Here is a 13,656-nt window from a genome sequence, read left to right on the forward strand (position 1 = left end):
TCAAAGCTCAGCCCAGAGCTGCCCCCGCTCCCCTAACCCGGAGCCCAGAGCACATTTTAGTCTTGTTGACCAGGAACTGGGTCTGTGAACCCTCTGCTAGACGTGCTGCTCCCTGGAGAGCACTGCATCTTGCTGGGGCTTGGCCGTTCCCATCTCCCTGAATCTAGGCCTGTTAGCGTTCCATCTTCTCCCAGCTCAGTGGAGCGTCTACAGGGACCGGAGAGATGCTTCCCTGACGACCCCTGTGGGCACAGCCCCTCCTCCTCTCTACGGCCCGCCTCCTGCACTGAGAGCGACCTCCCAGGGGCGCTGGCTGCGAGCTGACTTTTCTCCCCAACTGAACTGTAGGCTTCTGAGGGCAGGGCCCCTCCTTGCCGAAACCTGTATCAAGGATGACGAACCCAGTGCCCCGGACACGGTGGCTTCTCAAGAGGCGAATACAGCTCAGAGATCTGCTGTGGACGCCATGCCAGGGGTTGTCACCCTAGGGGAGTGGACAGCCAGCTGCAATGACCATGTGCTATGCTAAGGAAGAGAGGAAGGGTCTGGAAAGCTTCTGAGGAAACAAAACCTGGGATCTACGCTAAGACCTGGAAGATGAGTTGGAGTTGGTGGGAGAAGCAGGCTGGGGCGGCTTGAGTTTTCCAGACTCTCTTTCTGTGTTTTATTTTAAGATTATTTTGAAAAGCGTTTCTGGGCTTATGGTCTTGAATTCCGAAGGTATGAAAGAACGCAAGAGGAGGAGCATGCTTCTCGTTCCCTCACTCCTGTGCTGGGAGTGAGGGGGCAGCCCCCTGTTGCTGTACCTTCTAGAGAGAGTCACACAGATACAAACATGATTGCTCTTTTTTGGCTTGGCCTCTTGTCCCCTCCTTGCCATTCTTGCCACATGACTGTGGGTCCCTTGTTTCCCCAGAGACCTAGGGGCCCATTGTTCACTCTGCTCTACATGGCTTCACAGTGGCGGGCAGCCTCAGGAGCTAGCTAGGGTCCCAAGGGAGGGATCTGGGAGGGCTTCTTGGAGGAGGAAACTTAGATCTATGCTTTTCCAGGGACTCCCATCCCCCAGTGACTCATTCTTGGCAAGGACCAGCTCTCTGACTCCCAAGCACCCCCATCATCCCAAACCAGGAGTGCCTAGATGACCCAGTGAAACTGTGCTGTCTCTGACCCCACAGATACAGCCCATAGCCCCCTGGCTCAGGGCCTTTAAGTTGCTTTAAATCAAACCACCCTATGGACCTGCCCAGGGACAGTCCTGGGAAAAAGGGGCTGACACCCCCTCCCCATCAACTGAGGGTCCCCCTGTTTGCCCCCAGGGCTCCTAACCAGTGACCAGTGTTGCTCCCTTTGGAAGACACAGGGGCTTGTGTGTCTGCCTTAGATGGGCAGCCCTGACACCCAGGGGCTGTCCCACAGAGGGGCACCGTCCCGGCACGTGGTGCAAGGGGTCACAGCAGGTCCAGCCCTCACCCACCTGATTTGTTCTTGTATTCAATGTCAAAGCCCGTGATGATGCTGTTCCCGTCAAATCGCTGGGTCCAGCGCAGGTTCATGCTCCGGGCCTTCACCTCCCGGATCTCCAGCTCTGGGGGGTCGGGGGGTTCTGGGGGGTGGCAGGGGAAGGGGGCAGAAGTGAGGATGGCAGCAGAGAGCTTGGCCTCTTGCCGACCCCTACAGAGGACCAGGGATCTGCCCTGGGGGATCCATGTCACCTGTGATCCACCCAAGGGCCCTGAGCCCTGGAGTTCAGGCAAGGCAGGAGGGGGTGAAGGGTGCCCGGCAGCAGGGCTCAGAGGCAGAGGGGGGCCTGCTCGGTTCCTGCTCTGCTCCCCTCTCTTCCTTAGCCCCTTTCCTACTTTCCCCCATGCAGAGCTCCCAACTTTTCCCAGCTTGACTTTCCCTTCCCATACCTCCTGCAGGGTCTGCACCCACAAATCCAGGCCCTCCACTTCTGGGAGCAGCTAAGCTCCACATGGGCCGCAGCCATTGCAAACCTCGCTGTATGCAGTGTGCCTGGAAAGACCCTATCACCCCACTCTGGGCAGGAAGGAGGGTGGATGGAGCTTTGCCTCAGAGCTGTTTCTGGTCAGCCTCCGCTAGATGTGGGCGGTGTCCCTGCTCTTGAGAGGAGTTGGCAGTGAGCGCCGGGGTCCCAGGGGAAGGGGCTGGGGGCGTGGGGCAGGTGAGGTACCTTGCACCGTGAGTTGGATCAAGCCCCGGTCCTCCCCGTACGAGTTGATGGCATGGCAGCTGAAGAACACAGAGTCCCCACGGTCAGCAGGCTTGAGCTGGGAGGCAGCCAGCAGGGGCAGAGGGCAGCGGCAGGGAGAGAGGGAGGAATGGGGAGAGTCTTTTAGAGCTGGTCTGCTGAAGGGGGCCCATCTAGCCAGGGATCAGCAAGGCCACCTTCTTCTGGGAGAGGATCCACCAGGGGTTTGTCAAGGGCTCCTCTTTCCAGAAAGTTCAAAGGATGGAAGTGTGGAAGAGTCCCTGCAGGGAGGCCAGCTGAGGAGTTCCAAAAGAGGGAGGGGCTGAGGGGGGGGACCCAGGATAGAGGGAGGGGCTGAGAGGGTCCAGGAGGGAGGGAGGGGCTGAGGGGGGGGGACCCAGGATAGAGGGAGGGGCTGAGAGGGTCCAGGAGGGAGGGAGAGGGCTGAGGGCATCCTGGGGGGAGGGAAGGAGGGGCTGGGGATTCCACACATTTAAAGGTGAGGAGTTGTCAGAAAGGGGATAGAGTGAGGTTCTAAGGCAGAGGTTGGTGGATGAAGGAGGGAAAGGGAGAGGTAGTTTTTGGGGTGGAGGAGGGGCTCCCAGACTCCCCATTCACCTCCTTTGGATACAGATGCAATAGCTGTGGGCTCCCCACTTTCTGAGACTGGGGCGTGGGTGCTCACCTTCAGCGTGGAGACCACTTCGTCGCCGTTGTCCTTGGTGGCGATGGCATACCGCATGACGCGGTCGGGGTCGATGACCGTGTCCCCCTTCTCCCAGCGGATGATGATGGGCCGCTCTCCCCGCGCCGTGCAGTTGAGCTCCTTCGCGTGGCCCTTGATGGCGATGGTGGTGTTGGGGTGGGAGGTGATCATGGCCGGGACTGGGGAGGGAGGAGGCCCAGGAGGTCCCAGTGAGGGCGAGGGAGGCCAGCCCGGGGAGAGCACGTGCCCAGCGCCGAGGCCCCGCCCCCCGCTGCCCCTCCCCACAGAGCACCTCATGCCCAGCGAGAGGGTCTAGTAACGGTTGGGGGAGGGTACAGAAAAGCCCACTGCCTGTCCCTTTCTCCCCAGCCCACCCACGACTGGGGCAGCCTCTCTCTTCACCAGGGGTTCTGATATTCCATGGACCCCTTTTCAGAATCTTTTAAAATGCGTAATATACATAAAATGACAAAGGAAACCAGATATGCTGAAGTATGGTTATACCAATATGAACATTCAAAAGCAAACTTTTGATACAGTATATCACATATGTTCTGTATCCTCTTTATGAAATAAGATCTAGTGCTGGATTGTATTCGAACGATTTTGTAACAGTGATGAGCACAAATGATATTTTGGGGTATCTGCCAGGGTTGCGATATGAAAATACCTATTGGTCACAGTCACAGGTGCTGCTACTGCTGTGGCTTGTTGCTTACGTTCAAAATGGAAGAAGTACAAAATTTCAGTTAAGTTAGTGAAAAAAGAAGTTAGTGAAAAAAAATATGCCATTTTACCCCAGCCCCAATTCACGGAGCCCTTGAATTGGATCCATGCACCTTTGGTGGGGAGGCCTGTGGACCCTGGGTTACACGCCTGGTGCCTCTGCTTTGTGTCCATGGCTCGAGCTCTCTCCACAGCGGTCAGCTGGCTTACCCCCTGCTTCTAGGCAGCAGGCCCCTCCCAGACAGCTGAGAAACTCTCCTGTTCTTCCAAACAAAATGCAACAGAAAACCCTGGCTAGCAGCACCGTAGTTAAGAACCTTCAAGCCCACTAACAGGTTCCCCCATCCCCCGTCCCCCAACCAATGACCTGAGAAAATCGTCATGAAACAACCAAGGCCCTGGCTGGCCGTCAGGAGAGCCCGCCCACTGCCCTCACAAGAGGCATCTCAATCCCGACCCTCCTCCAGGCCTTAGCACCATGGGCAGCAGCAGGAGGAGGGTGGGGTAGAGGGAAAGATGGTCTCGGGCCAGTGACATCCTGTCCCCTTTTTCCCCCATCAACTCAACAAACATGCATCCAGCACCTATGCCATTACGCGGCATGGTGCCAGGCTTGGGGGAGACGGGGTCATTGCCTCCTGGGAGGGGGGGGAAGGGGAGGAGGAGGTAGGCACCTGTGCGAGCAACATGAAAATAGGAAAATGGGATGAGTTTTTCAAGGAGGTATCAGGAGAAATTAATTTTGGCGGAGGAGTGTCAGGGAAGGTATCACCCAGCCTTTCAACGAGCATTGATGGAGCACCTACTAGGGGCCAGACCTTATGCTGGGTTCTGGAACCAACAGTGCGCAGGACAGACCCAATCTCAGGGAGCTTCGCTGCAGTGGCGAGAACAGACAACACAGTAGCAGTTCCAGGAAAGATTGCAAAGCACTGTGCTAGGAGAAGTGCTCACCATCTGACGTGGCAGGATACACACGGGGAGAAAGGGTCCCCTAAGCGGTGGAAACTGCTGGAGCAAAGGCTCAGAGGCAGCGATGTGCAGGGCAGATCCCAGAGAGATAAGAGATCTGATGCAGCTGGAGGACTGTCCTTGTCCTTGCCATTTCCTCACCACTTTCCTGGGAAACTTTGCCTCTTAGAGTACAGGTCCCCAGGGCTCTCGTCTCCAGAGGAGTGCCCATGAGCCATGCTGGAGTACACACATTAGGGGGCACTGTAGCTGACTGCAATAATCAGACAGCATTTCCCACCCCCGCATTGCGGGAAGGACCCCTGCTCACACTGAGGTCTGCAGAGTAGACAGCCACCCCCTCACCGGCCTGCTTGGGCCATGCGACAAGAGGATGCTCTGTCTTCTCTCTCTTTACACCCCCCCACCCCGGAGGCTCCCCTCTGGGGCAACGCATCCCTGCTCCACTTCTGTGGATGCCCCTTTCTTTCCCTCCTAGCATCCTCAGGATTTTTCTCCCCTCCAGTTTTGTTTTGTTTTTGGCTGCCTGCTTGGCTTGTGGGATCTTAGTTCCCTGACCAGGGATTGAACCCGGGCCCCCTGCAGTGAGAGCTCAGAGTCCTAACCACTGGACCACCAGGGAATTCCCTCCCCTCCAGTTTTTTTTTTTTTTTTTTGCGGTACGCGGGGCTCTCACTGCTGTGGCCTCTCCCGTTGCAGAGCACAGGCTCCGGACGTGCAGGCTCAGTGGCCACGGCTCATGGGCTCAGCCGCTCCGCGGCATGTGGGATCTTCCCGGACCGGGGCACGAACCCGTGTCCCCTGCATCGGCAGGCGGACTCTCAACCACTGCGCCACCAGGGAAGCCCTCCCCTCCAGTTTTAAACACCTACTCAGACAACATTCTTCCCAGCAAACTCTCCAGGGTCCTCTGACTTCTAAGGACAAATAAGCCTTTGGAGAAAGGAAGGAAGGCATGGAGCTGTAATAGTGTGACCTGAGACGCCAGTCAGCGGGTGAGGGGACATCTGGAACAGGTCTGGGGGATGAAGGGTGGTTTCTGGCATTCCCTGAAGTCACCATGCAGCCAGCCACCTCCTCTGCCTTCTGTCATGTGGGACTGGATCCTGAGGGCAGCTCTGGTCCCTGGCCCCTGCACCAGCATCTCAGCACAGTCCCCAGCCCCGGCTCATCATATAATGAAGCAGATGCATTTTATAATGCACGGCATCACGCCAGTATACAATAAAACGTGGAACACAAATAACAAGGTGCAGGTTATAATGAAGAAAAAGGCTGCAGTCAGAGACATGCGAGTATGAATTATTGACTAAGGTTTTACACTCGCAAGGATGTGCGGAGGAATATTTTTCTATCAAAGATTTGCATAATTCACTCGTATAAACCTGGGTGGAATATAGAGTAAGATTTTACATCAACAAGTCGGGCCTCGCATTGCAGAAGCCTCCATTTTTCCCGGAGGCTTGAAATGCCGGGATGTGGCGGGAGGGGCGCATGAGCTGTTTCTGCTCCCCGCAAAGTGAATGGTCAGAGACTGGGGCCTGGCACCCTTGCTTGGTCTGAGCCCTGAGGCCTTCCTGGGGAAGCGGAGGCCTAGCTCTCAAGAGGAGGCTGCCGCTGAAGCCACAGACGAGACGGGGGTGTTCATGCTGAGGGGGGTGTGTGTGCACGTGCGTGAGCGTGCACGCGCGTGTGAAGGGGGATGGGGGCAGGGTCAAGCCTCAGCGTAGGTCACAGGTCCAAAGAAGGAAGGGGAAATGATGAGCCTTCATTTTTGGTAGGAGGACCTCAAGGCTCTGCACCGGAGTGAGAAACTGGCAGCTCATCCCTGTTTTGCTCTCCAGGTAGGGCTGTACCAGCCTGTCCAGGGCCTGTGTGTGAATTATAAAGGCACCCCTCTGGCTGGATGCAGCATGGTGCCGGGAGCCGCAGCTTGGCCAGTGGAGCAGGGACTGGGTTCCAGACTTTACTTGCCCCTTAGGCTATGTAACTTTGAGCAGTGCACAACCTGTGTATTCATACACGCCAGTCCCACCTCACAGGGTCTTCCCAATCAGGTTTGTTCAAAGAGACAGACACAGGGGCAACCAGAGGCCACAGGGCCTCAAGAACCCACTTGGTCCTTCAGCCCTGAGTATTAACCACACCTGGGGCCAGGGGGTGGGCTCCCTTCACCATTGTTATGGCAGCAAACAGCATGCAGCAGAACCCGATGTTCTCCTCACAGCCCCGCGGCTCAGGGCAGGTTCAGGGGAGCTCCTCTGCGAAGAAGAAGATACTGCTTCTGTGGACCCCACCCAGCTTGAAGAGCTTGGGGGCCAGACGGACGTGTTTCTACCCAGCTATGTGGTCTTTAATATGGGCTACTTGACTTCTCCAAGCCTCAGGCTCATTATGGGTACTATTCCCACCCCAAGCGTCTCACGCTCCTCTCCTGTTCCAAGAAAAGCATCAGATAAATACACGCACACCTTAAGATGTTACTTGCCATCTATTTTACAGAATCGCAGAGTCCTAGAGTTGCACAGCCCACATAACGTTCAGCATAGTCGCTACTAGCCACACACGGCTATTGGCCACTAGAAAGGTGGCCGGTCCAAACTGAGATGTGCTGTGACTGTAAAGTACACACTTCCTGTACACACAGGAAGAAAAATGTAAAATACCTCCTTAATAATTTTATGGTGATTACATGTTAATATTTTAGATATATTGGGTTACATAAAATATACTATCACAGTGAATCTCACCTGTTTCTTTTTTGAACATGTGACAACTAGAAGATTTTAAATTGCATAGGAGGCTTGCATTTTGTTTCTACTGAAGGGCACAGGTATAGATCATCTACACAGACCCTTCGTTTTACAAATGAAGAAACTGAGGCCACGCAGGGAAGTGATTTGCCCCGGTCATACTAATAAACAGCAACACTTCTTAAGAGTGGACAGATGGGAGAGGCGATACATAACGTACGAAGCTCTAACACTAATGGTGGAAGGTGAACTGATGCCAGGAGAACTAGCGCCCAGGTCTTCAGAACATAGAATGACAAGCTCTAAATTACTCGTGAAACATCACGTCTCGTTCTGGGCTCTCTACTTGATGGAGGACATTGACAAGCTGGAGTGCGACCAGGAAGATGGACAGACTTCAAGCCATGCCATTTGAAGAGTGGCTGGAAACTGGGAGCGTGTAACTTACAGGGAGTTGGGTGGGACATGGCACAACAGCTCTTCAAAAGGGGGAAGGCAGACCTCCTGTTTGGCTTAAGAAGGAATTTTCCAGTAGTTTTGGCTGTTTAGGGAAAGGGCTGCCGCGGAGGCAGGGAGCTCCCCATCCTAGACCACCTGGGCAGCGTGGAGAAGATTCCAGGACAGCGCAGAGAAGATTCCATGTCTTTGGGCCCCTGCGGGTGTCCGGGTCTCAGGAGAGAGGAAAGATGGTCTGAGAATCCGGCTCATTGTTATGGGAGGATTCTGTGATCATACTCTTCTTGCGTATAGCGGTCTTCAGCCCCTCATCCTGGGCAAGAATCAGAGGACCTGCTTCCTCTTTTCTTCCTGCCCTACGCAGTCTGCCTGTCAATGCCAGAACAGGGGACTCTGTCACTGTGCCCCTCCCCCAGACCCTGTCCAGGCCTCCAAGGGCCTGGGTGCCCTCCTGAGCCCACAGACCAGGGGCCTCCGCCCTCCTGGCTGCTGCAGCCCCCTAATAGCCCCCGGGGCAGCAGGTGCCCGCCCTATCTGCTCTCCTCGTCCCTCCATCTCTCTTGCTTCTTGCTCTGGACCACAAAGTCACTCTGCTTCACTGAATCACAGGGGTAAACACAGTTGAATCCTCACTGCTCCGAGACCTGGCTGTGCTCCAGAGCACTTCCTGGGTGAAGGCAGACCCCAGGAATTCCCTAGAGAGATGCTCGTGTGCAGTCACCCACAGGAGCACAGATGCGCACGCGCGCGCGCGCGCGCACACACACACACACACACACACACACACACACACACACTTTTATGGTTACCTTTTACTGGGAACTTCCCATGTACCATGTGCTGGCAGTATTCTAGTACTTTACATGAATTAAGTCATGTGGGTAGGTACTGTTATTATTCCGCCGCTCCAAAGCCTGGGTCCTGATGTATTTCTTGACCAAGCGCCATGGCCTTCCTGTGCCCACAATGCCCCTGATGGAGCAGGCAGTCTGCTGGATGCCTTGGCCTCTTGGTTCATTACTTACTGGCCTTCCCCCAAAACAGCCATGAGAAGTAAGTCTTACGGTAGTAAGAAGGCAGTTTTTCCCTCTTTAAGCCTGTCCTACTGTCCTACTGTAGGGGCTGGCCACCTCTGGCTGGCTGTCTGTCTGCCATGCATGCACGAAGAATCTGGCTTTGGGAAATGGAATTTGGTTGTCAGCAAAACGCTGTGGCTTCTCTATGGTGGGCGGCCTCAGCCGGCCTCTCCTAGGGCAGGTGTCAGGGACTGCAGCTTTAGGGGAACAGGCAGGAGAGCCAGGGAGGGGGCGGGGACCGTATGCACAGGGCTGAGTTCTGCGTGACAAGTGCTAATAGCAGCCGCAAAGGCAACACAGTGCTCCAGTAGGACACAGGAGGCTTTAATGAGATACAACTTCTCTGCTTTCCTGCAGTGTAATTCAATTAACAGCCAGGGAAACCTAATTTCTTTTTACAAAAGAGGGGTGCAGTAAGAGATTCTCTGGGGACTTGGGAGCAGGGAGGGGCTGGGCTTAAGGGCATCGAGGAGACCCAAGTGGGTGAGCTGCCCCTTAATACATAGCTCCTTCCAACACAGCTCCTTTAGGTGGGGAGGGTGGGCTCTTCCCTGGGATCTGGAAGGCCCTGGGGTGAGCTGGGCCAGTCTTATTCAAAGCTTTACAACCCCGGTACTTGGTATAGCGCCGGCACTGCACATGGCCAAATTGGGGCAAATTCTGGTCGAACCCAAAGGGGCTTCCTGATGATTCCCAGGGCCCTTCCCTGACACCCCATGTCACTGCAGATACCCCTCCTCTGGGCATCGAGTGTCCCTGGCATGGTACATGTCATACTGCAGTGTCCTTGGCTCTGACTGTGAGACTCCAGGGTAGGAGCATCCCTGTTCAGGACTTAGCATGTTTTTGTGGAAAGAAGGCAGGCTCCCCCAGTGCCCTGGGGCAGCCTGCCCTGGTCCACAGACTCACTCCAGGGCAGGGAGGAGCCTCGCTGGGCCACTGGCTTGCAAGCCACGGCCTTATAGCCCTCCAGAACTCCCAGATTTCCTCCTCCTGGATCCAATGGGGCTTTACTGGCTGAAGCCACAGAGGGGAGAAAGGCACCAGCCTCCACAGTGGACTCACCCCCTCCTCTCGCTCCAGGGCCCTCCTGGGGCAGCAAGCCGAGGGGAGAGGAAATCAATTTCAGAAACAAGACAGTTGTCAGAATCCGATGTAACCGGTTTCTGTCTGTGAAATTACTCACAGGCCGGCTCCTGTCACCCCCAGGTCCCGCCTGGACCAGCTGCTATTTACATTTTAATTTGATAAAATGTAAATTTTGAGAAGCTGATAGATTTTTAAAACACCACAAGACAGCTCTGCTTCCTCACTCCCCCCCACCCCTTCCCCGAGCATCCACAGACTTTCTGACCAACCCCCAGGATTGGGGATGGAGTTCTAGGCCATGGGGATTATGAACTCTGCACCTACTCGGCCCCTCCTTTACCGCTCCAGCTTCCCTCTTCTCGGGGATCCCACCCATAAGCTGGGGTGCGCTGATCTTTGCAGTTTACAGAACACCAGAACATCCTTTATCAGGAGCTTCACTCCTGTTAAGGAGGTAGCCTGGGGGCTTTTAGCCCCCAGAGTATCAGTGAGGAAATGGAGGCTCAGAGAGGCTAAGCGTTTTGTCTAAAGTCACACAGCTGGTGAGTGGCAAGAAGCAGCAGCCCCAAGTCCCCTGACAGTTCACCGGCGCCCTTTCCTCTGCTTTCATCCAGCCTTCTCCTTCTGCCTGGTGGACTATTCTCCCACCTTGGGCTTTGTCCCAGAAGTAGGAAGCTGGGTGGGAATGACACGATGTGGAGGAATCCTGGGGGCAGTGCAGGAGGCTGAGAACTGGAGGGCTGGGCCCGTGGGGCAGGAGGTCAGTCCAGGGCCAGCTGGGGCTGGGGGCAGGAGTTAGGGGGGCGGTGATTCGGGCCTTCTCTGTCTCTGTCACCCTCCCTCTCTTCCGCCTGATGATTGGAGCTCAGCTGGTGTTTCTGACAGTCCCCGAGTCACCAGGGAGGGAAGATTCAGTTACGAATACCCAAAGGCGGAGAGCAGTGTATGCAGGAAGGAGGACGTGGAAGAAGAAGGACATGAATGCCACCAGCTGTTGGGAGAGGCCTGATAAAATGGGAAAGAGGTGTGGAATGTTGCATTCCAAAAGGAAGCCTGGGGTACTTCTTAACCCCATTCGTGGGCACCAGTGTGTGATAACCCTAGAAGTTCACATTATTGCAGGCTTACTATTTGTAGGCACTATTCTGTACTCCTTTACATGCGGTAACTCATTTAATCCTCAGAACAACCCTGTTTTTATTCCCACTTTACAGATGGGGAAACTGAGGCTTAGAGAAGTAAATTGCCCAAGGCCACACAGCTAGTAGGCAGCAGAGCCAGGATTCAGGGCATCTGTGGTTTTAGCCATGATGTGACACTGGTCAGAGAAGGGCAGGAGGCAGGGGAGCAGAATGGGAGTGCAAAGAGTCCAGCCTCTCTGAAGAGAAATGCAGCCAAACTGGGGGTGAAGCAGGTTGGTCTGGGAACCCGGACACCAAGGTGTTAGGCTGTTCTGCTCTTCTAGGTGGGTGGCCTGGGGGAGGGGGTCGAGGAGCTTTTCACAGGGTCTGAGGGAAGAGCCCTAGTGCTGGATGACCCTTCTCTTCCATCCCCATTCAAGTGGATATCCCTCTGGCCCTTCCGCCGCCTCAGGCAGGACAACCTCAAGGCCGATAAGGTTGGAGGAAGGGCAGCAAAGTCAGGGTGTTCTTCACCAACCTTAAGGATGGGACTTGACTCTCTCAGGAAGTCCTTCTGAGAGTCCAACTGAAATCTCTCCAAGAGTCTCGTAGAGTTTTTTTGCTAAAAAGGATGCTTTCTCTGGCACACTAAAATGCTTTACTGGATGTCCTCCTCCTTGCCTTTGGGAGAGGCTCTTCCAGGGGACAGCGTGTGCCCTGAAGGCTCTAGACAGCTCTGCACACCACCTTGCCGTGGGAGAAGGGAACCTCCCAGCTCAGAGGCTCTCATCTCCTTTTGTTTCCAAAAGGATTACAGGCACCCATCTGAGGTGAGTGGGCCCCTCCTTCCCCCCAGCTCAGCCCACTCCCCTCCCTCCCTCCCAAGGCTTGTGTCTCTGCTCCTTGTTAACAAGATCCTGACAAGAAACGCAGCCCTGTTTGGCAGCGTGAGATAAGCTGCCACAAAGGGGCATTGTTGGCATCTGGGGTGGTTGCCTGGGGAGGGGCGGGGTGGGTGGGAGAAGCTCTTTGCGCTCAGCCCTGGCAGCCGCTCCAGGCTTCCCCTGGGGAAGGGCTGGTGCTGGGGGAGCCTTCTGGTGCCTGCCTTGTTTTTCCCTTCTTAAAGAGCCAGGGCCTAGCATTGTTAATTTGATCGCACCCACTTCGGCTTCTTGTCTCCCCTGATTAGCCAGGCTCCACCTGAAGCATGAGATTAATTCAAATTGCATGGAAGCAATCAGCCTCGGCTCTGAGAGCTGGTGGGGAGGTGCCAGGGGACCCTAACTGTCCACTGCCCGTGTACGTGGGGAGCAGAACTGACAAACAGTGTATGTGTGAAGGGGGTGGGACGCGGGTCAGGGACAGCTGTGGGGCCTTTGAGACTTGGACCGAAGCCCTGTTTCTGCTGCACGGTGGGCCCAGCTGAGACCCTCAAACTCACCAGGTCTTGCTTTCTCCGGCCATAACATGGATCAGTCAGTCCCTCTCTTGACTGCTCGCCAAGGAGCATAAGCACAGGGTCGGGGCCCGGGAGGTGGGGGTATTATTCTCACATGAGGGTAGGACTCGGTCCTCCACTGCCTCTGGTCTTCTACTCTGCCCAGAATCTCGGAAAAGTGGTAGTAATAATGAAAACAGCTAATGTCTACTGAATGCTTATTATGTGCCATGCACCCTGGTTAATGCTTTACATGAATTATTTCATTAAATCCACCCCCCAACCCTAGGAGGTGGGTCGTGTTTTTATTCCCATCTTAGAGATGAGAAAACACTCAACTCTGAAATGACCCTGAATATCCGAATCCTTTCAGAGACAAAAGGAGACACCACCATCTTTCTGTAATTACTTGGAAGGTAGTATTTAGGGGTCATTGCTGTGAATACCCTAGAGCTGGGGTCACCAAACTTTTTCTGCAAAGGACCCACAGCACATGTCTTAAGCTTTGCAGGCCATAGGTCTCTGTTTCAACGACTCAACTCAGTTGCTGTAGCTCGAAAGCAGCCATGGACAATAGGATATGAGGAATGGACGTGGCTGGGCTCCAGCAAAGCAGGTGGCGGGCTGGCTATGGCCCTTGGTCAGTTTGCTGACCACTGCTCCAGGGTTAGTGCACAGGAGAAGCTTGGCTTGTCGACTCTCAACAAAGAAGGAGTTTCTGTTAGGAGACTGGTTGCATTCAGACAAAGGCAGTTGTAGGATATTGGAAAGGACAGCACTTCAGCTTCCAGAGTTCTGGAAAGCATGCAGTTATGGATAATAAATCACTGGGCTTGGGGATCGTTGCGGTTTGAATCGTGTCCCCCAAAAAGATATGTCCAGTCCTAGATCCTGGTACTAAGGCAGGAGATAGATGGGCCCCGGGCTGAACAGTTTCTCCCCTGTGGACAGAAACTCCATAATAGCAGAAACTCCATAAAAGCAGGATGATGGAGGAGGCTGGGCCCTGCCCAGATGGAAGATAAGAGACCACATATTCCTCATTCTCGAAATCAAGGAGCCCTTCCCAACTACACATGCGCAGAAAGGCTCCGTGGAGGTCAAAAA

General features: G+C 54.8%; 1 protein-coding gene across 1 annotated transcript in view; it reads right to left on the bottom strand.

Annotated features, from left to right (window-relative positions):
* The window catches only part of DSCAML1 (DS cell adhesion molecule like 1), a 342,760-nt gene that overhangs the window by 47,681 nt on the left and 281,423 nt on the right, over positions 1–13,656 (bottom strand). Inside the window, exons 12-14 of the mRNA XM_004273352.4 lie at positions 2,898–3,097; positions 2,195–2,291; positions 1,478–1,606 (exon numbers count right to left, since the gene is read on the bottom strand). Coding sequence (XP_004273400.3) covers positions 1,478–1,606; positions 2,195–2,291; positions 2,898–3,097 — 426 coding nt within the window. The remainder of the gene's footprint in view (positions 1–1,477; positions 1,607–2,194; positions 2,292–2,897; positions 3,098–13,656) is intronic.

Source organism: Orcinus orca, chromosome 8 (assembly GCF_937001465.1).
Source record: "Orcinus orca chromosome 8, mOrcOrc1.1, whole genome shotgun sequence".
Lineage (NCBI taxonomy): Eukaryota > Metazoa > Chordata > Mammalia > Artiodactyla > Delphinidae > Orcinus > Orcinus orca.